This window comes from Platalea leucorodia (assembly GCF_965183815.1).
Source record: "Platalea leucorodia genome assembly, chromosome: 6".
Classification (NCBI taxonomy): Eukaryota; Metazoa; Chordata; class Aves; order Pelecaniformes; family Threskiornithidae; genus Platalea; species Platalea leucorodia.
In genome coordinates this window covers 69,904,127-69,931,763 of record NC_138828.1, presented here as the reverse complement: position 1 = coordinate 69,931,763, position 27,637 = coordinate 69,904,127, and the positions used below count along the sequence as shown (strand labels likewise).

The 27,637-nt window shown below is 42.7% G+C and overlaps 1 protein-coding gene across 1 annotated transcript; it reads left to right on the top strand.

The window, feature by feature from the left end:
* CD38 (CD38 molecule) lies at nt 1–26,514 on the top strand. The gene is made up of 8 exons (XM_082315267.1): nt 1–453; nt 16,078–16,207; nt 16,872–17,007; nt 17,812–17,894; nt 19,649–19,725; nt 20,446–20,538; nt 22,813–22,899; nt 24,835–26,514. Exons 1-8 carry the CDS (start codon nt 50–52, stop codon nt 24,914–24,916), a joined length of 1,092 nt encoding a protein of 363 aa, XP_082171393.1. The 5' UTR covers nt 1–49; the 3' UTR covers nt 24,917–26,514.
* Nucleotides 26,515–27,637: the final 1,123 nt, after the last annotated feature.

The window sequence follows — 27,637 nt, the reverse complement described above, 5'->3', positions numbered from 1 at the left end:
TCTTGTCTTTGCGTGCCAAGCCCCGAACGGCCACTGTCTGGCTTTCAAAATGACTGAATCCCGACCCGCCGGGAGCGGGGCAGTGGGAAGCAGCCTCCTGTTCCAGGCTGAGCCCGGGGCAGGCGGGGGGAGGCGCGGAGCGACATGCCAGAGAGCTGTTGTCCCTTCGAGCTGGGAGAGCAGTTGCTGCTGCTCCTCACCAAGCCCTCGCAGGATGCCTTTCCAGCAGGGCTCTGCTCGGACGCGGCAGCGCACCGTCCTTCTGGTGGGGATCCTGGTCCTGCTGGCCGCCCTCGTCCTCGCCGTCGTGCTGGCTTCTATCCTGACTCATGGAAAGCACAAGGGCAGTCCCGAAATGCTGAAGTGGAAGGACAGAGGGACCACTAAGAATCTGAAAGAAGTCATCCTGGGGAGATGCTACAACTACGTCATGGCGCGGTACCCTGAGCTGGGGTGAGTAGTGGTCTCGGGCGTGCATCAGGTGTGTAAAGTGAACAGAAGAGAGCTGTCTCTCACCTCCACCCAGCCATGTCCACTAGGTTTGCAGTGGCAGAGAGAAATCAGGGGAGTAAGAAAGACCTCTATTTTGTAGCAAAATGTACAAACTCAGACAGCAGCTGTCGGTGCCCGAGTGGTGGCTTTTTAAGGAAACTACCTGCAGAACCAATGTGAGTAATACTAATCCTAGGTAAAAACTCAATCATAAATCCATTTTGCAACTTCCTTGTAGCCAGCTAAATTAAAAGCTGGATTCTAACAGGTTTGAGTATGTGGAGGTGAAGGCACTATAAAGTCAATCTGCCAAAAATCCTGTAACGTATGACACTGCATTCACATAACCAAAACTACACAGGAGGGAGGAAAAGGAGAAGGTTCAGCACGGAATTATAGGATGGACAAAGATGTTAGAAAAGCACTGAGAAATATCTTGGGGTTATCCAAAACAGATGTTTTTAGTGTGTGGGTAAGAATTCGCGGTGAGCCCAGACAGCTTGCTCGGAGCAGTACAGATGGGTCCCAGGCAAAAGCTTCGCCCAGTGGTGGTCTCTGCTCAGCCCATCGCAGCAGGTAGGGCTGTAGCACCCTGAGCAGCCCACCGCTCCTCTGCTGCAGAAGAGGATCCCCTGGGCCCAGGTCTGCAACAGCATTTTAGGGCTGAGAACTGATTTTCTGAACCCCTTCGCCACAGGGAAAGGCAGGGTATGAAATAAGGAGTGCCCTGGGTCTCCCTGTGGGTATTGGGGACACCCAGCCCCTCAGGACGGGATCCCGGGCAGCCAGGGTCTCTCAGCAGGGACTCAGCCGTCACTTCTGTGGCACCAGCCACTGTGTCCTCGGTAAGCCTCTGGCAGGCATTTCCACTACCCTGGGCTGGGCTGCCCCACACCTCGGCCAGGTGACACAACCATCGTGGTCTTGTCTTCAAAAAGGCAATTGCCACCTCTTGTTTTCATGAAATTGAGCTGATGATAAAAACAAAGCTGTACATAGTTTGCTTGCATTTGGACTTCTCTTGGCCTCGGATGTCCAGTGCTGGATGAAAAAGCTGATGTGCAGCATTTGAAGGGAAATGGGCATGTGGAAAATCATGGCCTGAGCGTGCAGAGATTTAAGCGCATGCTTTACATTAAACACCTAAATGGGTTTAGTGAAGAGAAGAGGGGGTTCTTTTACAAATAAAATTAAAAAGCTCCTGAAGCTTTTGCAAAATCATGTACATGTTTCTAAAAGCACGCATTAACTGATTAAAGAAGTATACACTCAATATTTAAATCTGAAATTCTTTTGAAGCCTAATAGGTTTTTATTACTTTTGCTTGTTTCATTCAAATTGAGGTGCTGAAAATGTAAAAAAACCACTTTTGTGTGAATAAGTTTCCAGACAATGTCACATATGTTTTCATTCACAACATAGTCTGAATCTGACCGGGGAATAGTTTGTTTAAGCAATTCTTTCAAGGACACTTTTTAAAAAATCACAAACAAAGATCATAAGCCTTCTAAAAAGGTTGTCTTTACAAGGCATAACTTTTTGTGCTATTCTTAATCCAATAGTGTTTAATAGCTTCATGGCTGTGAGCTCACTTTCTGTCAGATTAAATGACTTCTGTATAGTAGGGTGCCTTTTCGTTTTATTTTATTTAAGAGACAAATTTATCCAAGATAGAGAGCACTGAAAAAGGAAAAATACGCTCATTTACGTAAACCTGAAATGTTCAGGAGGTTTCTGAACAGAGAATTAAGCGTAGGTGCTTTTCTGGGAATGCAGCTTGAGATTCCTCGTTTCTGATCCTGCTGAGCTCAGTGCAGTTTGTCGTGTAACCAGCCGCTCCGTCGCTGGCACTTTCTGATAATAAAGCCGGTGCCTTTAGGACACACCATAGAGCCCCATATCTTTCATCCCGTGCTCTTTCATCATTAATGTAGGCCTTGGATCTTGCGTTGCATGAGACCTTTGGTGCACTTAATCAAAGAAAAGGAGTAGAAATAGGGAACTGCAGAAACTCAGGCAGGATTTTGAGCTGAGCAAGCTGTGTCCTATACTCAGTTAGGACTTTTGTTGCCGCTGCTCCCACCATGGGAACTCTGCTGCCTTGGTTATAAATCTTCTTATTTCCTCATAAATTTGTCCATAGTCTGGTCTTGCCCTTTTAATCTTATACCAACATGTGCATTTCTTTAAAAAGCTTTGCTTTTAGTAAACTCGTGGACGTTTCCTCATATTTTTACTTTTTTATATCAGAGCCACTAAGTTCCATCTTTAACAATATTTTCTTTTTTTTTTTTAAATACCAATCTGTTCTGCTGCAGTAGCTAGTGTGACTGTTTACTACATTTTGGAGTGCTGTATTTCAAATTGGAATAGCTGGCTGGTTTTGGAAAAAAGGGGGATTGTTGACATATGAATATGGACTTTATAACATTTCTAGATATCACAGACGAATTTAACGGGGGCCACAAAACTACAGCCCCCATTTAGCTCTGCTTTTGCAACTGCATGCTGTAAATCATGTGAGAAGGCCACAGCCATGCTAATGTACACCTTCACCATCACGGCTGCTTTAATCCTAGAGGATACGTCCTTGCACTCTCCCTCATCTTACCGGAGCCCCGGACACCGTACAGTCAGCACGCTCTGGTCACGCTCTTGTCTTTTCCGATACGAACTGTGGGCTGAACCCAAGCCCAGTGTGGCCACCGGAAAGCCTGCTGCTGTCTGCGGTCGAGTTTTGTAAGCACCTCATGCAATCAGATTTTACCCTGTTGATTCGCTTATTCTCCAAAATCATCAAAACATTCAGGCGCTGTATTGAACTTTCTCGCTAAAGAACAATTCTCAGGTACCATATACAGCACCTGCTCCATATGTATATGGTTTTATTTCTGCTGCTGGCTGGATGACTCTGACCATTTGTACACATACAGTTTCCTCAATTAGTCTTCCTGCATAGAACTGTCATCGTGCCCAAGTTGAGGAGAAATAAGCAGGGAATACCAAATGCTTCAAATAATGCATTTGCAATATTAGCCTCGTTTTTAGGAAAAGATGCAGATGGTATAGCAGCAGGCTTTAGGGGTTTCGTTCCCTGCACACACAGTTGCACATCTAAATACACACATTAAAGAGTAGTATTTCTTTTTGGCTTCCCTTGAAAATACTGGCTGCTGCCAGGAGACAGAGCTAAAGCAATAGTTTGTCACTGCTCAATAGTTGTTTTGTTTTGTTTTGATTTTTTAACATTAACAAAAGCTGCAAGTTCTGCTTTCAGTAGTCTTGCAAAAATCCCCTACTTATCAGCCATGGCCATTGGTATGCATTGTCATTTTGTCTGAATAAAGGCCAAAGGCAGTTTGGTCTGAAGGAAGGATTTGACCTCAAATTACTTTGTCTCCTCTCTCCCAGTAATACGGACTCCCTCTTGTGGCTAACAAAACACTCGCAGTTCTCACGCTCCAGGTCTCTGCGATACAAATTCAAGTTTATCTATCCCTGGTACGATCAGAGGAGCGAGGCGCGCTGGGGTGCGCAAGCTGCGCGCTCAGCAGCACCAGGCTTGTGCAGGGCCAGGTCAGAGCCGGGGCATTCAGAAGATCGGTGCTGGTCAGGACCAGTCGTGGCAACCCGGTAACTTACCCATCGCTCCGAGGATGTTGTTTATGGTGGTTTTGCACCTTGATGCCTGCTGCCGGAGAACAGGTAGTAACAGATGTAGCATGAAACCCGTTGATACGAAGTTAACTGGTTTAGTTTTCCTCTTCACCGTATTTGCATTGGAAGGCTGAGGTCAGGTACGATCGGCACTTTGTGACCTGGGGAAGGAGCGGGGAAGAAACATCTAAAAGGAGGTCATAGCCACTGATCCTTGAAACACAAGCAGTGCTGCTTTTTCAATCTAGAAATAAACTCATCTTACATTTGCAGCTGAAGAGATTTTTTTCATTCTCAGATAATGACTACTCCCCCCTCAGATCTGCAGTTCCTTCTCAGTCTCTGATTCACCCAAGCTAAGCCAAGCTTGCAAGGACCTACTATTTAAAAATGACTGAAGTCAAACCAGCTCATCTTTTGTCTAACCTCTGCCAGTGAGAGAGCACCAAGGACGCAGACAGGGAGCCACTTCAGTAATGCATGCGACTCTCCAGGCCCAGCGATCCTACTGTGTCTGACTAAGCAGTGCAAAAACCCAGTGATGAAGATGCAAAGTGTAGAATTTCAATACATATTACAATGTTGTGTGGACACACAAGATATATTTCCCCCTTAAATACAATTGGAGCAACTAATGTTGTTTTTATAGTTAGTGGCAAATTCCTATTATAACAAATTTTAACAGTCTTTAATTCCATTACATTTAGTAAAAGTTGGTGCACATCCAGGAGAGCTTTGTCTGCTGACTGCATGATCATGAATGCATTTTGCCTTTCCATTCCTTTCCAGCCTGTGGAGATGGAGATTCGTTTTGTCAAAAAGAACATATGGAACATGATTTTGTGTGTGATACTATTGCACTTGCAGCATAATTTCTTCCAGAAAGAAATCTGGGGTTTGTGGTATGCTTACTTTTGCATTTTGCCTTCATGCTTTGCTAGGCATTTTTAAGTTAATTTCCTTGTATTTGTTCACTGATTGTTAACACTTTCACAACAAGCATGGCACTAAACAACAGCCATGATTTGATTCAATGTCACAAAAATCTTAGCTTTATTTTATATAACCATGACATCATACTGAAACTTACCTGCAATTTGTTTTTTCATTAAGAAAATATGCCTGACATAAGAGAAACCTTTACTGAATCACAGTCTTCTGAGGAGTCCGGTGTTACTACCTAATCGTAATGCATTAGCACCCTGCTAGAGCGCACGGCAAACTTCTAAAGCTTCTCCATTTAATATACATCAAACTGCAAAGGGTTTAGCTTTTCTTTATTTTTTGAAGTACGCTTTCTGAAAAATGGAACTGTTACCATTGTTACGCCATCTCTTTTGGTGCCGGAGCAAACAAATGGCTGTATTTGCACTACCTGTGGAAAAGGACATGGGGTCCTGGTGGACAAGCTGAACACGAGCCACCAGTGTGGCCTTCCAGCAAAGGCCAATGGTTTCCTGGGCTGCACAAGGAAAAGTGTTGGCAGCAGGTAGAGGGAGGTGATCCCTCCCATCTACTCAGCACTGGTGAGACACATCTAGAGTGCTGGGTCCGGTTCTGGGCTCCCCAGTACAAGGGAGTCAGGGACATACTCGGAGCATGCCTAAGTGAAGGACCATGGAGATGATTGAAGTGTCTGACATACAGGGAGAGGCTGAGAGAGCTGAGACTGTCCAGCCTGGAGAAGAGAAGGCTCACGGGGCATCTTATCAGTGTGTATAAATACCCAATGGGGAAGTAAAGAAGAAAGAGACAGGCTTTTCTCAGTGGTATCCAGTTGCAGGACGAGAGGCAATGGGCATTAATTAAAATACAGGAAATTCTATTTAAACATAAGACAAAAAAATCTTTTTTTAGTATGAGGGTGATCAAAGAGTGGAACAGGTTGCCTGGAGAGTTTGTGGAGGCTCCATCCTTGGAGATATTCAAAACCAGACTGGACACGGCCTTGAGCAACCTTCTCTGAGCCAGGGGTTGGACTAGACGATCTCCAGAGCTGCCTTCCTATTCTTCTATTTCCTAGAAAATGCTTTTAGACTTGCAAGCGGTCCACTGGGTAACTAGGACAAACAGTGATGCAGAAATGTTTTGGCTCATCTGTAGTGGCAATGGTGTTGATATCTGTTGCTGCTGTTGGTTTGTCTCTCAGTATTAAGATGGGCACTGTATCATCGTAATAACACACTGCTTATTAAAATGCCCAAATCAGAATATTTGTTATAATGCTTCAGTGTATGATCTTAATATTCCCCTCCCTACTTCATGTGCCAATGTGTTGACTTTAATACCTTTTCTGTGTTATAAGAAACATGCATAGCTCTGTTTTTCAAGTCTTCTGTCCTTCAATATTTATAACAAGGTCTTATTTTACAATTTTTTTCCCCCTAACTTGTATATGAGTGACTTCGACTGTTCTTGTAATTTCTTGGTAACTAAGATATGATCATTATAAACACTAACAATTGTTTGAGCCTTACTTAAAGGTACACTTCCATTAATATATGCTGTACTGAGCTTTAATGGGGAACTGGAATGTAACATTTAGTAGGCACAAATGGACAGTTATTAGCACTTTAGGATTTAGAGGTAGGGCTACTGGTTCTATAGTTGGTCCTTCAAATGAGTACTCATGCTGTTTAAGGCTAGTTTCCATAACTATTCTGACCTGTAAGATAGGGCTCCATTTGGGTTTTATTGTAATCTCTTTCTAGAGGAAGATCATTAGAAAGAATTAATTTTCTCTTTAGCAAGAGGCAAGTTCATATGGCAGTGGGTAGCTACCATTTATTTGTTCTTGAGATAATTAATCACCAACATATTTATTTCTGCTCTTCTGGAGTATAAACATCAATGCTAGACTGTGAAAGGCCATCCAATTCTGTGCAAAGCTCATACTCAGTTCTGCCCAGAAAATTTACCCTCTCAGGCTGTAACTCCACTGACAACAGCAACCCAAAATCTGAGAGTGTCCTGCAAATTTAAGGGAGAGATATCAAAAGATGCCTTGTCTTTTCTCCATGGCCAACATCAATGTACTTGTGAGGTACAGAAATGCTGTTGAGATCTGAATTTATCTCTCGCTTTGACAGCCATATGTCAACTCATCTGTCTATTGTCTATATTGGGTTATAATCATATAAAAATTGTTATTAAATGACTATATATTTCTCATATACTCAAACTTCTTACATTTATTTAACAGGGGTTAGATATTTAATGGTTCTTACTGCAAGATTCTGTAGGATTTCAAGTGATCTTTCACATTTGGGTTAGCTTACACATACTGCATCACAATTACCCCACCATCATATATTAAAATCTCTTTGCAGTGAAAGTCTCCTTTGGTTTTAATCCCAGATACCAGAGAGAATATAATTCTGTCTGTACTGGCCTTCTACACATTAATCAGAAGTATTCGTTGATGAAATACTGGTCAACTTAGTTTTCTGCTGCAACTTTATGCACCTATTTAGTCATTCACAGTCAGTTAGCTGCCTGTTCTTTGCCGTCTCTCTTGTTTATTGATTTTATAGAATTGGCTACACAGAGCAATGGCTGGTGGCTGTCTAATTTATAGCACCACTCTAGGATTGAAATTATTAAATGTTTGGATGAGCCAATCTAAAGTGCTCGTTGTTGCTGAAAGGGGGAATCCTGTTCCCTCCCACCTCTCCCTGCCTCAGTTCTCCTGTAACATCTGTAGAGATGCCAGTGAAAACAGCCATGCTCAGAGGTGCTGTCGTTCAGCTGTCATTGCTAAGGTCTGGTTAAAACTCGAGAACTGTTTAACACCTCAGAGCGTTGTGGGGAAATACAAATTTGCTTATCCATAGGCATAGGAGGAATAGATCCTTTTCCCTCTAGGGTCAAATGAAAATCTCCCTCAAGTGTCCAAGGGTAAAAACATGCTAAAGATGCAGTCTGTCTTCTCAGGAGATGACACCAAAATATGGTATTAGCAAGGAGCTCAATCACAGTCGTACTAAATCTCCTATCTGTTCCCTTCTCCTTGTCTTGCTGACACATGCCACCCTTGAAGCAGGGACTTCTCCTGACTTACTGCATTTATGCCACATCCCAGCAGTTTTAGTTCTATAAAAAAACCCAATGTACTGCAAATTCATGTTATGGGAAAAAAAAATCTGCAGCTGCATTGAGCTGAGTGTTTCCTTGCTATAACATACTTTTATTTAGATCATTCTTATAGAGAATTTTTCCAAGTTTAATATTAAAAATAAAACAATACTAAAAGTACACTTTCTAATCAAGGGGTAAGATGCCAACTTAAATTTGTTCCCTATATATCTGTTGATGACATGGCCCTCACTTGGAAGCTTAAACTGTAGAGCAACTATGACCCTCTGTCAAAATGCAGTCCAGGTGAGACTTCTGCCCTTCTAGAGGCTGCGTCCCACTTACAGAGCATCGCTGAAAACACCATCTGCTTAAGCAGCTTGTTGTTTCACCCAGGAAAGCTGAAATCCAGCCAGCAAAAAAAATCTGCTTATGTAGATGAACTCTTCACTGGTTTATAGCTGCCACCTCTTGGCTCAACCCTTCCCGGAAGGGTGATAAGGCTTAGTGTTGTCCTGGAGTACCAATTCCCAGCTCACATAAAATACTCTAGGAGCTATAAACCAAAGCCACAAGTACACCTGCCCTTAAAACCTTCTCACTGCCGCCAAAGGTGAAGGACCGGTGTGACGAGGAGCTATCATTTATTCCAAGTCATTCCTCATACACGAACATACACAGCCCTGAGGTGCACCCAGTGGAAATCTCACCTTGTACTTCTTTTTCCAGACCTCCAGACTCCCCACCTCTACTGTGGGGAATTTAATTGCTCTGCCTACAGGCAACCTTTCCAGAAGTTCTCTTTCTCTGGGGCAGAGTTTTGGATCTCTGTCTCTATCCCCAGTCAGTTCCCCCGACGCTTTCTTTAATGGCTTCTGAACTATTTAATTAACAGACAGCAATACTTACAAAATCAAGCTGCGAAAAAATCAAGTATGCCATTCTCATATTGAAAAAAAGTCAGTCACCATAAATGTTACAGTGGCAGACACTTTGCACTAATTAAACTAAGTGGGTAGTGAGAGGCTAGTGCTCATTGAAGACGCTGAGATTGACAGCTCTTCCATGATTTTTTTTCCTTCATCGTCATCCTTGGTAATTTTTCCCCTCTTTATTATGCTAATGCTAAAAGCAGCAGTTGTCTCATCAAATCCTCAGCAATGACAGCATATTAGCTGACCTCTCTTAACTCACGTTTGTCTGATTTTTAGCACAAAGATACCTGATGGGAGATTTTAGGTGCTAGAATAATAGGAACAAAGCTGATCCGTTGTACGCACGTACCGATTTTCTGACTCAGTGGTCTGGCGAAGGGTCAGGCCGTCACCCGGCATGAAGAACTGCACAGCTTTGGGGTTGACCTCAGCTGCTGCTCCCGAGAAGTCCCTTCTCCCGCGTGATGGCAGTGTTCTCCTTGCATTGAGCTCCTGGAACCAGCTGCTGGCCTTGACTGCAGAGAAGTCCAACCACAGCTGCCAGGGCTGGGCTTGACAGCGGCTCCAAAAAAGCTACTCCAAAGCAGCAGTGAGACACGGCAAGGCTGGAAGAAGGGAAGGGACAGCAGAAGAAAGAACAGAAATATTTAGGGCAAAAAAGGTAGCAAAAGGATTCTGGGTTACGGAGGCCTGCCTCTCAACACAGGCATAGAGGTTATTATTCATTGCGTAATTTTTGACAACATAAAGACATAGCTACTTATAAGCTCACATGAAAAAACAAATTGAATATGGATGTATAAATTGCAGTGCTGTCTACAGCCACCACAATTTACTGAAAAGAAGCAGATAAACTGACATACAGGCAAAGACGGGTCTGTTAGATGCAGAAATATTTAGATCCGTTTAGAAATGCATCCATTTTTAGATCCATTATTTAGATCCGGTTAGAAATATTTAGACCCATTTAGATCCTTTGATATGCGTTCCCCTTCTGAAACGTCTGGGCTTTTACAGGTGAAGATGATGGCTTAGACTCCCAGCAGAGTGTGAATTGGTCTTATGCCTTTAAGGAGCTTTGTTATAAACACAGACTTCTCATTGACTTTTTAAAGAACCAGATTTCTGAGTGCTTAGGTGCATATCTGCATTACTGCTTTGGCTAACAGTGGTAGCAAATGAGAAGGATTTTCGGACACAAATTGCAACTGCTGGTGAGGTTTGATCCCTGCAAAGGCCAGTTACCTAAAGGGCTCAGGCATAAGTTTCCAGCTCTAACTTCAGAGCCTCACCACAGAGCCACAATTAAAATCTCAGTGTGGCCTGAAGACACTGTCATGTTTTAGAAAGAAAACTCAGGACCTTGGAAAAGCTGCTATTGATTGCAGGGGAGACCATGCCTCACCAGGGAAGTATCTCTGCCTGGCAGAGTGATTTGAACAATATGGGCAGAGTTAATTGAGTTCTCCAGAGCAAAGCCTGGAAGTCATTTTTCACTTGTAAATTTAAAATGGGTCCCATACTTGAAGCACCTCTCTCAAATTTTTCAGTACAAAACTAGAGGTAACACAGCCCGAGGAAACACTGCCCTTCTTAAAATGTTTTTAGCATCTAATGTCAGCCCAGTGCTGAACTGAAAGCAAGACATTGTTCATGGTGTAACTGAAATTAGCAGGGATGAAACTTATCCTTGATATTATACCAACTAAATCAATTTCAATTGGGGATGAATTTTCTCTGTCGTGTCCAGTTAAAGAAAAAAAATAAAATTACAAAGTAAAGAAAAAAAAAATCTATATTAATAGTGATTTCCCAGGTAGCTCAATGCCATCCCATTCCTCTAAGTGAAAGGATACTCTTTCAAGGTTAGCCAGACCACTGTACTGATATGCAAGAGAGAATGATGCAGAAGCTGTCCGTTTTTCTAACATGCACATTAAAGTTTGGCTGCTAGGATAGCTGCTAATGGAAGTATTCTTGGCCCCAGCTTCCGTTTGACAGATTGATGTGATATTCATATAAAAGGTAAATGGATAGAAATACTCAAATTCATTGGAAAATGCAACTTCTACCCAAATGTAAGGACAAATGCAGGATATGCTTTGCAGTATATATAACATTCGTATTTAATAAAGAAATGTAGTTTTAATGGTTATTTGTATCCCAGCCCTTATTCGATGCTATACTGAGTGCAGGGTATAGTCTCTGTCTCCAAAGGTCATAAGGCAAGTTCTGCAATCCTCACTTTCCAGAGAAAGGGTTGCAGGTTCAGTTCTTGAGTTTACAGCAGGTTTCACAGTGTTCCTTCTAAGTCTGTTAGTTATTATTTCACATTTACCAGCATTTCCCAGACTCTATTAATAAAAAAAAGTTTGAAAAAATTAAACATAAAATTAGAGTATATTTATTTTACATGTCACTGAATTTGGATTAAATATTTCAGATTCTGTAGCAGAATAAAAGGCCTTAAATATTTCAGCATAAACAAAGTTAGCCTCAAAGGAAGAAATCCATTATGCATAAAGATATGATATTTGCAGATACGATGCAGAATTAATATGCAACCCAAAAAATACAAACAAAAACCAGAGAAAGAGAGCACACAAGACCCACAGCAGTGTGGTACATAAGCGTATTCACCATGGACTCCTGTATCTGAATTAGATAGATAAATTTAATTAACTGGTAGACTAGTTATCTCTTTCACACCCTTCCTTTCTTTTGTAATCAAGAAAGAAAATGAAATGAGCCCATTCTGTGACTGAGAACTTCCCAGTGAGAAGCTGGGAGCAGCCTTAAGAGGACTGTTTGTTTCTCAGGCATTTTTTGGCAAGGCAAATGTGCTTGTTTCAACCTGAAACTGTTCTTGTTGGAATTTTTAGCATACCAAGAGCAAGCAAACTTCTCATATTGTTTTTAGGAGGTGCAGAGCTATAGCAGGTCTCTGCCCTTACCTCTGCTCAGCGTGAGTTAAATGCTGCACATCAGACAAATATTTTCTTGCCGTGCTGGAAAAAGGGACAGGTGAAAATTTATTAATAGTGTCTACCTCAACAGTGAGGCTGGAAAGAGTGGCATATCTTCCTAAAGTCTTCTCACTGCTTATTTTTTCATATATCAACCAAAATCACAGCTCTGTGTGACTGGTAATCTCTTTGAGATGTGAGGCAAAAGGTGTATTTCGTATCAGAGAAATAGTTTTCCAATGGCAAATCAATGAATTATTTTTGTTCAGTTGTAAAAATACACATGTTGATAGGTGAGGACAGCAAAAATGAAATATTGTTTAGCTTTTGTATATATTTTTTTACATTGAAGATCTATATTTTGATTTCTAAAACAATGCTGAAATCGCCTAGTTTCTATAAAAGCCCATCTTCATGCCTTATCATTCTTGTGTGTGATACAACTAAAGTATCCCACTGATTACCAGCTGTAGAAGAGCTTCCCCCATTTGAAGGCTAAGCCCTACTACTTCTGTGACATTAAACATATAGTTCTGTTCTGCTCTGCCAGGACTGGGGATAAAGACTCTTCTCTCAGATATGGGTGACATCCATGCACATCATCAAGTGCTGAACTTGGTGTCTTGAAATGCTAGAAAACTGGTGCTTTGAATTTGTGACTCAGCAAGCCGTCTCGGCAGGGTTGTGAACCACCTGGATGGTTGTTTCTTCGTGCTTCTCATGGCCATGACTTGAGTCCAGCAGCAGCAATGTTTTGTGCTGTGTCTATCACTTACCTCTCTGCTTTGGAAATAAAAAACCAGGTTTTTCTTATGATTCCTTGAAAAAATATTTTGTCTTCTAAGACTAAGCTTAAAATCTTTGCAATATGAAAGGATAAATGACCAGGTAACCAGCTGTCACCTGTGGCTGTTAACACTGTTATATATAACAGATTTCAGGAGTAGCTTAAAAAAAAAAAAAAAAAAGAGTCCTGCCAGGAAGACAAATCATTTGACAGATTAGAAAGTGTGAGCCATATAAATGTCTGTGAGTTGTACCAGTGCTTCCAGCCAAGCCCTACAAATTCTCTTTATGATACCGTTGACTGTGCAAAGCAAAGGGGGCAGCTGCCTGTTCTGTAATGTCACCCCTTAATCAGCAGGAGCCCTCTCTTTTGGCTGATTCAATGTGGTCATGCTGTAGTCCTACGTGGCGGGGAGAGGTATTTACAACTTTCCAACCCCTAAATGAAGTACCGAAGTTGGGAGGATGGTCTCTCTGGGTTAGTTACACAGTTTGCAGCCAGAGACAGGCTCCTCCAGGAGAAATTTAATACACCCAAGTTAAAATCTGTGAAGTAAAACATGTGAACTCTCCCTGACATGACAGTGCAACAGCAAAGCAATGACTGTGCTCCCTAGAGCATCTGCAGTTTGGCTTCTTGTTTCTACAGCGACTATAACTGAAAGTGCATTTAGGCTCCTGGCTAAAAGACAATAGCCCAATAAAAAATCATCATTGTTATTAGTCTTTACTTACCTGGAGGTAAATTTGGTTCATATAAACAAGAGTTGTGGTCCCTAACACAGCTGGAGCTGCCCCTGTAACAGACTGGCATGGTAAGAGATGAAATTCAGCGTGCGGCCAGAACTGCCGTGGTTGGCCATACGGCCGGAGACCCTCCAGGCTGGCCTGCCTGGTCCCTGCCCCCAGGCTCTGTCCGCATTTCAGACAGCACTGTACAGTGGCAATACCCAAGCTCGTTTTAAATCAGCAAGGTCAGGCTGCGGGATATCTGCAGCCCAGACAGAGCTCTGCAGCGTAATGCACTTGGCTGCCCCAAGAGTGAGAGATGAGGACACAGCCACAACAGACCCTTCACAGAGGAGGACTGGAAGAAGCTGGGGCATGGAAACCTGCTGTAGTAACCATCTTGGTGGTATGACCTCCCAATAACCAATATCATATATAATGCTAAGTTAGATTTCTTTCTGCATAAATAAGGGCAGAAGGGAAGGAAGGCCAGGGACATCTTACCATGGATTGCCTGGTCCTCCTGGTATGATACTGGCCCAAGCCCCTGTAGTGTGTCTGATAGAGGCATTCCCTCTGGTACATAGTGCTGTCAGGTGCTGTCACGTTCTTCTGGACACAGACAGACAGAGTCTGGCCTCCCCTTTGTGTGTTGGTTATTTTCCGTAAGGCTTAAGAAGGGAAGGAAGAGAGTTCACGTCCAGAGAGCGAGGAAACGGCCAGGAGCTGACAAGTGGTTCTGGGTCCCGCAGTCCAGACGTGGCCCATGTGATACAGCCAGCTCCCCTCTCTGCGTTCCAGTTTGCCCCGCTGATGCTCAAATGGGCACTCAGTAGAAACCGTGATCAAGTTCAGTAGTAGGAATGAGATCACACAGCTGTAGGGAAGATTAACTTGAAAATGTTTGGAAATCTTCAATGAATTACTACTGGTTTTCTTAGTCTCTTTAGGACTATTTTTAAGACTAATCAAATTCCACATCCTACATGTTACCCGAGTACCAGCTGGTAACAAAACCTGCAGCTGTGTGTCTGTCGTGTACTAATTGATCAGTGCTATTTTTATAGTGCTCTGAAGGCATTAGTTTCTTCACACAAGACAACATCCATTCTTCAAATGGCTTTTAGTGGGAACACACTGGGAGATGATTGCAAACAGTGAAGAAAGAGTGGATGAGTCAAAGACAGTCAGAATAGCTCCATTCAGACATGCAGACGATGGGATAATGCAGTCACTGTTTTAAATTTACATAAAAATAGGGAAGAGAAGGATGTGGAATCACTGCATTACTGTCACTGCTGTAATGAGAGGGGCAGGCTTTCCACCTGGGCCTGAAACTATGGGAGCGTGAAGAGGAAGGGAACTGCACCCATGGGGGACAGCCTTGAAAACACATACTAGACAGACAATAATTATGAATTATCTTAATGCAAAGTTTTCATTCATTAGCTTAAGTACAAGAAAGCAAATGTCCTGAGCCATCCCAAACGTTATTGCACGCCACAGCCTCAGGGAGCGTGGCACTACTTCAGTACAGAGATATGCTTGCTGGCTGGCATTGTGCAACAGATTTCCTCTTGGTAGTACGAAAGGAGCCCTGCTTCTGTCAGCAGAGAGGTGCTTTATTTCCTAGGCTGACGAAGCAGCATCTTAAGAAATAAGTGTAGGCTGAGGTGATAGGGATAGGGTTGTGTCGTGGCATGAAGCAGCTCCCCCTGTGTAAATTTAGTGGAGTTCCTCTGACTCATGTCAGCGAGAGCAAAAGGGCCAGAACCTGTAATGCAGTGGAGGATCAGAAGGAAACTGAAAAATCCACTGGAGACCAAGCACCTGATCTGGATCTTGGTTATACATGTGCAAATCAGCTGTGGCTCCAGCAAAGTCAATAGCAGCAAATTAGTGCATAAATGAAAATAATATCAGGTCCAAAACAGCCAGACCCCTGCTTTTGTTTCAGATAAAACTATAGAGATTATTTCTGTAGGGACGAACACTCTGCAGGGAGACACATGGGCATATTTTTGGCTCACTGTACATGACGAGGCAGTATCCTTCAGCCATACTTTTAAAATAGACAAGCTATAGTCTGCCACATTTGCTTCTCATGATTTGGTATGAAAAATCAAGAAATGTGATCTTCTGGTTATGTGATATCAGCACTGCTCTTTTTAAGGGACAAAAACATAGAGGACATTCAGACATTGCAATAATCAGTAATTTAAAACACAGGAGAGAGAGAAAGATGTGTTAAAACTGCTCATTCCTCAGTTTATACTTAATTTGCTGAAGATACTCTGCTTTTCTGATGGATAATGTATTTTTGTGCTTGAGCATAGTTAGAACTCTTTTAAAATCTGATCCATAGTGTTTGACCACAACAGAAGGAGATCCTTTCACAGCCATAAATACTAATTAACTATGTTTTAATCTTTTGGCAGAGATAAGGATTGCCTAAAAATATGGGAATCATTAAAACACGCGTTCATTTACAAGAATCCCTGCAATATTACAGCAGAAGATTATCAGCCTTTAATGGAGTTAGCGAGTCATCCTATACCCTGTAACAAGGTAACAGTACAATGCACGGTGCGCTGCTTAAGTAGGCTTGTTGTGGGATGGCAGGTCTGTGCAGTGCTCTGAGTGATGGGATCTTGTCCGTAATGGTTGTGAGGGTCTGCAGGTTGCTGAGGATGATATTTTGCTCTTTTGCTTACTGCATTAGTCCTGCAGTTACCACCTTTGGACGCCAGTAACCCTGTTCATTCTCTATTGCTGGAAAACATCCCTGTGCAAGGCTTGCCTCAAACCTCAGTACCGGGGCCATCCTGGTGAAGTGACGAAGATGTCCCTATTCCTGAGCATATGGCTCTCTGTAAGGAGCATGCTATCGTGCTGTTAGAGGGACACTGCTTCCAAAAAGCTGCTCTTCCATGTGCAGTTCAAAAGCACACAACAAATTAGGTATATATCCTATGAGAACGAGTCAAAACCTTTCTTTCAAAATGCTTTACAGGCTGAACACGTCCATTTCCACAAAAAATAACCACCCAAAAACATTTTGGAAATGGGGTCTGCGGAAATAAGAACTGACCCACTAAGGTGAACTTGCAGCATTTCAATAACAACTAGAAGTCCTTCATTATCATGAAAACTTTTTGGTTTTCTCCAGGAAAATTTCCTGACCAGCTCTAGTATAAGTATCACTTATTAGACATTGTACCTTATTTCACAGTCACTGTTTTGGAGCACGACAAAAGACCTCGCTCATCGTTATACAAAATCCAATCAAAATTTCCTTACCTTGGAGGACACCTTGTTGGGTTATATGGCTGATAGGGTTTCATGGTGTGGAGACCCCTCTGCCCCAGGTAATAAGTCCTATTTTTTGCAAAACAAATGCGAACACTGGAATTCCAGATAATTATTTTCTCTTGTATATCTAGACCTAACCATAATCCTTTTCAGATATTCTTTTCTTGTAATTTGGTTTAAAACCTTAACTGTATTTCTGTCCCATGTTATGGAAGACTGAAAATAATACTTTGTTCTCAGGTTAATTTACAAAACAGAACTTTGGCTGTTATCAAAACACCAAGTTGCTGCTTGGACTAATGGTCACATCTAGCCCTCTTTATCTAGATTACTCGCTTCCTTCCTGTGATTTCTATGGGACAAATTGCAAGACAAGAATGCCATTAAAAAAGGTCCTGGCCATAGGCCAGCCAAAGTGGCAGGCGCAGCATGTAGGTACCCTGGGGTTATTGCTGCCTGCGTGATTCCTGGGTTGGTGCTTTAGGTTAGCAACCTCTAAACCAGGCTGGAATTACTGAAAACATTGGGCAAAGTTTAATTTTTCAATGCAATCAGACAGTATTTGTCAAGAGCCAACCTGTTTCTCACATTTAGGACTACATGTTTTCCCTTCTCACTTTTCTGAGAACTGTTTGCACACAGGGCCTGCAGCTGCCTTCCTGAAATGTGGGTGAGGAAATAGGAAGACCTTTGAACACAGGCAAATTCCTTTTCCTCTTCGAGCCCTTTCCTCATGTAGCCTTCTTGCTTTGGTAGAGGGCAAATCTTTTTGCCATCGTTAATCAGCTCTCAAAGCCATATAAACATTGCAACAATATTCATTCTAACCTTATCTATTCTATAAATGTATTTCTTCTCAGGAATCAACTATGAATCTTGTCCAAAACGAAGTGAATGTGAGAGCAACCCTCTCTCTGTATTCTGGAAAGTAGCATCCAAGATGGTAAGATCTAGAATAAATCTCCCGAATCCAAGAATGTTAAAAGGCACTAAGTTCCTGACACTGCCAAAAATGTGAGTTTGCAGATTGGACTTAAAACATGGAATAGTAAAAGTTCACATGACCTTTAGCTTCAGGTACTAAAAATTATGGTGCTGGAAATTTGTATTTCCAAGGTCCTGTATTTTATGTACAATATTTAACGTAGTTTGGGCATTCTTATTTGTGGACAGAGACTGTGTGCCAGTGTCTAGAACAACACTTGGCAGACAGCTGGAGCTTTGCAAATAATGCTTACAATAATAATAATAATCACCACCTTAATTAAATCACAGGACTGAAATTGCTAAAATAAAATACACTTTAGGATGTTAATGTTGAGAGCAGTGCCCAAATTGGCACAGAAATTTTCCAACCAGCTGAGAATCCCCTTTCACCTTCCCGGCATAAACCTGAAGAGCACGTCCTCCCACAATGGTATCTGGCAAGGTTCCTACGATGTACCCACCCGTACGCACATGCCAACTCCCATCACATGAATGAGACCCTGCTAGTCCGAGTTAAGCAGTTAGCCTGGCTTTGTTGAATCAGCACGTTACCGAAAAAAACTGCCAGAAAAAAAACTGCTCCCCTGTATCAGTTTAATTTTACATGCCTCTCAAGACTTCACCCTTGATGTGACTATTAGTAGATGACTGCCCAGGTGGAAAACAAGCATTCCTGTATGCTTCAGCTCTCATGTATGTAAGAAAAAGTCTACTCACTGTAAAAAAATTGTTTTGTGGGTAAACTAGTGTACCTAAGTTTTCCAAGGTCAAAAAAGTTTCTATGTTCTCATTAATCCCCTCAGTTCCAGAGTCTGGGAGGGATAAACCACCATACAGAGTCAGGCTTGCTCGACTTGCAGGCTTTCTAGTCCAAATAAATTTAAGATCTACTAAAACTCGTGCTTATTACATTAGAAAGTAACACATAATGAAACTTCCCTGCAACTTCACAGCTCTCGAGAGCTGAGTTTGAGCCACATTATTTAGAGGTAAGAGGACCTGGTAGATTTTATAAATACTGTCACCTGTGTTAAGCTTTTTAAAAATCCTTTGTCCTACCAATGGATTATATATCTAGGCAGGGTACTTTATGTTGTAACCTTAGTGGTCTTCAAATATTTGGACATGAGTTTTAAAGAACAGAAGAGCAGTGATTACATCATCCAGTAATTTAAAAATCAAATCAAACAAAACTCAGTGGTGAGTTTTACTAAAACCACTGGGGAGAAAAATCCCAAGCCACAAAAGAACACAGAGCATGAGTCACAAGGTAACAAATACATGATGGTTTGCGTGTCCTTAAACTAGTGGTACCTCTGTTCTGGCTTGTCCTCACCGCCTAAGTTAAAGCAGTCTGAGGACTATTCCAAGTTGCTACAGCTCCATCAGACAGCTGTAGCTGCTGGGGCTCTGGAAAACCCTATAGAAACTGAAAACAGCAGTGGCAGCAAAGTTGCTGTACCAATCCCATGCAACCTCAGACTGCCAATTCATAGCTGGCTAATGCAGCTTTATCACAGCTTTGCCGCAGCCTTTAGAGGCTTTTTTTTTTTTTTCACTGATATATTCTGCAAAAATATTGGCCAGATCCTCTACTTGTATAAGTCAGTTCTGATGACATCAAAGAAGTTACAGTAATTTTTACTAGCCCCGAGTCTGACGTGGCACTGCAGGTAGTGTCAGAGTATAGTGTCCCTTTGTTTTGTTCAGTTTGCAGAAGCAGCATGTGGTGTGGTTCAAGTGATGCTCAATGGATCACTAGAAGCTGGAGCTTTCAGAAGCAGCAGGTATTTACTCAGCATGCTACCATCCATGTTTCTGTGGGGCCTGCAAGCTAGCGAACATGTCTTTGCCAGTGAGTCCCAGTGCAGAATGGACTTTGGTAAACTCCTACAGGGGTCTAAACCATTGGCTGTTGTAGAGCTGATTCACTTAACTCCTTCTATGCAGTGACTGTAATTGAAATCCTTCAGAGGGTATGCAGTTGGGATATCCAGTATGCTCTTACTGCACAAAGTAACTTTATTATTACAGTTTATTTATTCATTACACATGAATGACACATTTCTAACTGTTCATGGAGCTGACTGGATTTTACTCCTCCAGACTGTGCTTCCTTGGGTTACCTGGCTGGAAGTGCAGTCTTGAATAATATTGAAAGATGAAGAATATGCTGATCAGGGGAAGAGCCATGTTCATTTCCCTTGCACCAAACCAAATCAATAGCCAATAAACTGAACAGGAGAAAGGGCACTAAAGATGGAAAAACTTCAGCTTGTTTCAATCTGCAGACAGTTTCAAAAGTTCTCCTGAAAGTGAAATTAGAATGGGGAGGAAATATTTTACTATGAGGCAATTAAATAGTCCATGAAAATCCATTGGCAAGATAATGTTCTTTCACTGAGAATAAGAGCAGCACTAAGGAGCACTAGTATTTGGGGAACATACTCTGTACGTCTTTCTCAGATAACTAAGAATGTTTTGCTTTTTCATGTCCCATCTTACAGCACCTTTGGAAGCGTTGAGGTCTTTAACCTAAATCCAAATAAAGTCTCTGCAGTACACATTTGGCTTATGCATGACATTGGTGGACCTCAAAGGTAAGTCACGCTGGTATGAAACAACGAGCAGTGTGTAGAAGGCAGACGGCGCAGCTTAGTTCTGATGAGTGACTAACAGTGACACTGTCTTAAACCCACTCACGAAGCCTGCTCTACATTGACTTTCCTAGCTGCTTACTTTACTGGAAAGAATAACATTTGTACTGTCATTTTCTTTTGTATTTTTCATAGGTACTGCTGAACAGTTATAGCTAAGACACAATGACATTTTCCTTGCTTTCAAGAGGTCCCATGACCTTTAAATTCCTTCCAACCCCACTGAGCTCTACAGACCTTTATTATGGGTGAAGCACTGAAGTCACAGAGCGGGCTATGCTTGCAAGGGTGAACAACTGGAAAACATGTTTGTCCACAGGAATAGTATGGTTATGCTGAGCAGAACCATTTTTGATAAAATAATTTCAAATGCTGTAACAGATTTCTCAGAAAGGTTGCGGAGTCTCCATCTGTGGACATACTCAAAACCCGACTGGGTCCTGGGCAACCTTCTCTAGTTGGTGTTGGTTGGACTAGATGATCTCAAGCAGTCCCTTCCAACCTAAATGATTCTCTGAGTTGTAATAACAAATCTGTAGTTTAAATGCTTGCCATGGAATTAGTGATACCAGAACAGTGACCTCAAATCACATCTGAGCCTTTCTGAGTGACCTTTTTGTCCTGATCGGATTCGTGTGCAGATCTATCACATTTCAAGCACTGAGCATGAAGCTCAGTGCCTTTGATCCTTATCTTCAGAGCTGTGGTTCATGTGCTTATAATGCACTGCCATGGCTTCTACCATTCCTAAGGACCCCCACCATGACAGAGGCAACAGCTTTGATGCTGTGGGTCAAGAAGCAGGCTGTGATGATGCAGTGCAACTCAGGAATGAGTGCGGACCAGGCAGAGACCCTTGCTCAGCCTACCTCACCATCTGACACAGTACCAGCGCCAGCGCTGCAAGCCCTCCCCTAGCCCAGACACCCAGAAGCATCTCTTTGCCACACAAGCTGACATATCTATCACAGCGCACAGGCATGCATCTATCCTGTGGTCACCATGCCACACATACTCTTGTAGCCCATTGCATAGAGGTTTGCTGAAGAAAAGGACATTGAGTAATCTGTACATGAGTTCCCCCAGACATGGCACTTGATCCTTTCTGCATGATTTCCCAACATCAGAAAAGCCATCATGTTCCTCCTCAACAGCTTCAACAACCTGGTGCCCTGCCAGCCTTCTTGATACATCCTCCTCCTGTGCCAACTTCACAGCAGTTTCCTTTTTATTTTCTACTTACTTCCAAGGAGAAAGAGGGAGGGTAGCTCCAATAATATGTATTCCTTTTATCTTCTGGTTTGCATTCCGTGTTGAATCACTGATAACATCTGGCAAATCTAGTGAACAAAGAAAAGATGTCTCTGCTTTCCTCTAATGCCGTATGTTAGGAACTGGATTTGCCCCAGTGTTGTGTTATTGCCCTAAAGTGTGTCCTATACTCTGGGCCAGGAGATGATTTTTATCCTGAGGTAACAAGTCTTTTGCAGTGTCTTTGTGTCTATGACATTTGTCAATCCTTTCACTACAGTTTTGGGGCCCCTTGGGCTATTTCAAGCAAATTAAACATAGAGATAAAGATCACAAAGGTATGACATTGCTACATGCTTCGTGAAACCATTAGCTGGATGGAAAAGAAATACACAAGTTAGGGCTCCTACCAATGGAAAAATGATTGAAACAGCCCCTTGTCAAAACAGACTGGCAACAGCCACAGACTGAGTCGAACAGATAGGAGGTGCTCATAGCCTGCTTCCTCCCATGTTTTCTATCTGTTTCCTCCTGTCTTACGGCCTACCTGGGACTTAGCTGCTGGTTTTCATGATTGGCCCTTCCTCATCACACAGAGGGCTTGATCCCTTTGTCCTCCCACAGGTCTGAATGAGCCTTATATCGTGCTCCTGTGGATGGAGGCCACCAGCAGCTCTGGAGCAGTTCTAGAGCACATTGAACTGCGAATGGAACTGAATTTTTTCCCACAGATTTCTTCCTGCACAAAGTTCTTGTGCAAGATGCACAGCTGAATATCACATAGTTTCTGCCAGCAAAGGCCCAGTGGTAGCCAAAACTCCACAAACACAATGGACTTCACAGCACATTAGCAAACAAGCTTTTAAAGAATCTTACCTGAAATAAAGCAAAGTGACAGAGTGTGGAATTTAGCTGAACTTCTTGTACACACAAGGAATGCAAGTAACGAAAGACTTTTCTCTCCAGTGACTCCTGCTCAGGTCATTCCATAAAGAAGTTAAAAAGCATCTTAGAAGGGCGAAACTTTAAGATCACCTGTGAAGACAACTACAGGTAATGACCTGCTCTTACTGGTGACAACATGAAACTAATATTGCATCTCCCTCTTGACTGCATATAGGTTTACAGCAAGCTAGAGCAGACTCCCCTCTTACTGCCATCACATCCCTTCAATGTGGCTGTCTGCTCCTCGGGGGCTTCCACTCACGCTGCAGACCTCGTGTTGGCTGGGTCTGGGGCTTGCTCTCTGCCCTGCATTTACCATTGAGCGTGTCCAGTTGCCTTCAGGGAAGGAGCAATCCAGCTTCTTTCAACAGATTTTCATCTGACTGGGCTTTTACCTACAATAATCAGAACCAAACAGGCAGCTTTCCTCCCTGCTGCGTGCAGGTAACGCAGTATGTCAAGGATGGTCCTTACTTCCTTCGCTATAGTTTGAGCTTACTTTTTGTCCAGCTGCTTTGTCAGAGAGTGAGGCATGAGACATAATAAGCATTATTAATTACTATAATTCACCATTGTCAGGAGAGAAAAACAGGAGTCCGGGACACAGCAGCCCAAGTTCTGACTTGCCTGAAATCTGTTTGCCTGCTGTAGAGATACAAAAGCCAGAGACCCTTTGTCCCTCTGTGTGGGTTCAGAGACATTCATGCAGAGCAGAAGTTCTTTAGTGACACTAGAAAAGCAGCAAAGGTTCAGTATTACTCATATCTTATCTGTCAGGAACAGCTTTTCAGAGTGAAGAACTCATACTTGGATAAGAACATTTCCAAAGTAAAGAAACATTTCTGTAAACTGCTGAGTTCATGACATTAGATTTAAATAAGGAAAAGCTGGTCTGCAAAGGAAACAACTGGCTTATCTGGTGATAGGACTTTAATCCTGAAAGCAGAGCAATATATTCCTGTTTAGGTATTGCTGAAGCTGATTAATGGATGCTCTGCACATCATTGTGAAAAAATTAACACTGGTGTGGTACATAAATCTGCCAAATCATGATTCTCGTGTACTCCCTTTCTCTTTGGGCAAATGCAGCCTTTAACCAACACTCCCAGGACCTGTAAATAGGTACAGATTATTTCAGCCTATGATGAAATAAGCTAAGGGGCCAGGGAGGAAGGGGAAATATGTAGTAGCTTAGATCCCTCGTGGCTCAGCACAAGGAGGAACCTGTAACACATCGTGAAGCGTTGTTGACACACTCGCTGTAGCTCACAACTCGCTTCTTAGGATAGAATAACAAGTAGGGCTTTTTCTCAGAGCTCAACTAGCACATACATAAACAACTATGTAGAGCAACATGGACAATTAATTTTACTATTTTATATACAGAGCAATAATAAAATAAGCAATTTACATGTGCAGTAAAACTCTTCAGCATAGACCGTATAAGTTAGCTTCACTCCCCTGAAGTCATTGCAAACAGAACCGTGTGGGTCCGTATCAGCTGAGCATCTGGCTTTTCATGCCACGTAGCAATTGATGCTGGTCATTTTCTCTTGCTTTTGTCCATGCCAGCAGTGTCTTCCAGAAGTAACTCAAAAAATAGCTTCACTGGATGTGCTTCTAGCAAAAAAGCTAATCATATCTGACATTGTTAGCAGCAGCTTTACACTGTAGCAGTAGGGGTTACCACTGAGTAAGCAAGATGGTGAACTTCCAGCATGGCAGCCACTCCGCAGTCCATGCAAGAGATCTTACTTCTTTTTCAGAATTATTTTTGTTATTGCAGCGTAGCTGCCATGCTGTGAGTTCATGCCCTACTTTATTTTGTATGCACTTGCTCTTGTCCCTGACCCCTATAAACACCAAAGTTATCTTTCTGCAGCAAGATCTAGAAAAAATTATCCCAAGAAAAGTCATGCACTTGATAAGCACAGTTGTAACATGCACTTTGACTTTCATGGTGTATTAAGTAACTGTGGAGTTATTCTGTTGTACTTGCAAAGTGGTTACTAAATATTTGTTTGTTTTTGTGTCTTATCACAGGCCAGTTCAGCTCCTCCAGTGTGTGAATAACCCCGACCACACAGACTGCAGACTTTGCACCAACACCACGGCAACCCCATGAAACGGAGCCCTCCACGCTACTGAAGCCTTTCGTTATTTGTGTGTAAAGCTGGAAAAGATGTGGCTACATAGCTTAGAGTGATAAATAGTAGCGTGGTGTGTACAGTCCATAACCAGAAATCCTTGCTGTGATACTAACAGCCAAATATCAGGAGATGATATTTTAGGTGTGATTACTGTACCCACATGCACACAAACGTACTATTTCAGAGGGGCTGGGGGCATGTTCAGTGGTTGAGGGCAGATGCTTTTCCCTGGTTTGCTCTCTCCTGTACAGCTCCCCTTGTGCCCAGAAGCTCAGAGCAGGGGTTCCCTGGGGCATGCACAGAGAAGGAGACTTCCCAGCAGAGGCAGAACTTGCCCGGAGCAGCGCTGGGCTTCCTCCCCGCTGGAAGGCTGGATGGGAGATGACCGGAGCATGCTACACTCTCCCTGCATCCCAGTGCAACATCCCCCAGAGGGGAACATTGCCCAGTGGCACATGGTATAGATCACGTTTCTCCCAGGGACTGTGGCACCTCTGAGCAGGTAAAGCAAGCGATGGCAGAGCCAGAGCGCTTCTTACCTTTTAATGGGCATCACAGTAACTGGCTGGTGGGGAAACGGCTGAGCTGAGCCAAGAAAAGACCAGAAACCGCTCAGAGGGTTGCCAGCATCTGTAAGAACAAGTCAAGTGTGTAGCTGGGGAGAGAAAATAGCAAGACTGACTCAGACAACCCCATTAAAATCCTACTGGAAACACTGTTGCAGTTCAGATTACATTTTATTCTTAATATAGCAGTAAGGATAAGCCTTCCAACTTTCATAAAAGGTCCCTCAGGCCACAGCTTAGCCATCCACTGGAATAGAGACAAACATCAAAAGGTTGCCACAATAAGGAGTCTCTCCTGACCTCTGTTTCTGAGGTGAGAGGTGATGCCTTGTGGTGTGTCATTCACAGGCATGGACATGCCATAATTAATGGCCTGCCAGCAGATTTCATTGATTTCCTTTGATTTCCATTTTGCCAGTCTCATATGCATATTCAAGTGCAGTGTTTATAACAAAATAAAGATCTGAGGCCCGCTTGTGGCCAGCTTGTGGCCTTGGCTGTAGTGCCTTTGTGCAGTGCCATTGACACCGAGAGAACAGACCAGGCTTTGCTACAGACACACTGCGAGGTGTTGCAGTGCTAGTGTAACCAGCAATTGCCAATTCATCAGGCAGGCCAAGGTTTCCATGATCCCACAGGCAGAAGGTTATAATGCTGTATGTTTTAGTGACGACCCAGAGTGCGAATCATCCTTATGGAACTACACAAGCTGGTGTAATTTTGGGCATCTCTAGATAAACCATTGCTCTGTAATACACAGGCCTGCACTGAGCATAGCTGGACCACGCTGAAGACCTCGCCCATAATGGTTACCTTAAGAGAAATGTATTTTTATTTTCACTCTGTTATATAACTACTTAGATGCATCAACAGAGACACATACCAATATTTTAAAATAGGTTATTTCTGACTATAGGTCAAGAGTTTGTCTTCGTGCTCACTTTTGTACCTCTTCCATTCTAATATAAAATGTTGACTGTAAAATCAAGATCTATAATAAAATTGCTGATGGCAAACATTGTTAATACAGTTTCACATTCTACTTAACCTCAGACCGAACATGAAAATAAGCCACTTCCTAAAAATAACTCAGAAATTCAGTCAGCATATGAAACTCCTCATATACACCCCCCCACCCCCCCCCCCAGGAAAGCAGAGAAAGGTCGCAGCGCCTGTCCTCCTCAGACGGTACTCTCGCTGCCTCACTCTCCGTCTTGTACAGAGAAGTCATTGTCTTTGTAGGTGGCTGGAAGTGGAACACCCCATGTCTTTATCTTGAACACAGGCCTCCAGATAATGTATGTTGTTCTCAGCCATATTAGTTAAGAAAGATGACTGTTCTTATCAGTGGTTGCATGGTAAAATGTTAAGAAGCAAATCTGTATTTTTGAAAGCTGAGGTGCACACTTAATACAGGGAACTGTGCTGGAGTAAATGACAGCTTTGTAACACAGGTGATTGGCATGAACATTGCCCCAGCAAAGCATCTTTCTTTTAAAGGTGTGTAAAAATGACACACCTTTACAGGGAAACTTGGCAATAAAACACAGTTAACATTAGGGAAATAATTGAACCTGTGATTGCCTGGTTTCATTCTGACTGGTTATTCTGCTGCTAAGAAGGGCTGCAAAAGTTGTGGATTTGCAGGTGGATGTACTGGGAAGAGGGTGCAGGACACTAGTGGCTCATTTGCTTTTCCCCTCATTAGCACTTGTTGCAAAGGGAGAAGAGTCAGCCCAGGTACTGTGGCTATTGCACCCTCTGGATATGCCTCAGCCCCTTTCCCCAGTGCTGCTCCCAAGGCCCACAAAGCTTGGTGTCATCTGCTATGTCTGGCTGCTTGCCTTTAAGGAGGGAGCATTAATGTTGGCCCACTTTATTTACTAGTACAGATGCACTATAGATGTACATCTGGCCCACGAACACACGCTCAGGTCTGTGCTGCTTGGGTTACATGTATAGCAGAAGATGAGTGAGCTAATTTCCAACAAGCAAGGAGAAGCATTTTTGTCTTCCATGATCACACATTTGACATGCCATGCAGACATGCCCTACCAGACAGTGATAATTCCAAACCTTATTGCTCTGCTGAAAATTTATAAACCAAAAAACCTCCCAAACCAATACAAA

Excerpts from the sequence above, each read along its gene's own strand:
- CD38 (XM_082315267.1), top strand. The coding sequence starts at position 50 with ATGACTGAATCCCGACCCGCCGGGAGCGGGGCAGTGGGAAGCAGCCTC. Across the intron at positions 17,895-19,648 it reads GGAAAGTAGCATCCAAGATG|TTTGCAGAAGCAGCATGTGG; the intron begins GTAAGATCTAGA and ends TGTTTTGTTCAG. Across the intron at positions 22,900-24,834 it reads ACCTGTGAAGACAACTACAG|GCCAGTTCAGCTCCTCCAGT; the intron begins GTAATGACCTGC and ends GTCTTATCACAG.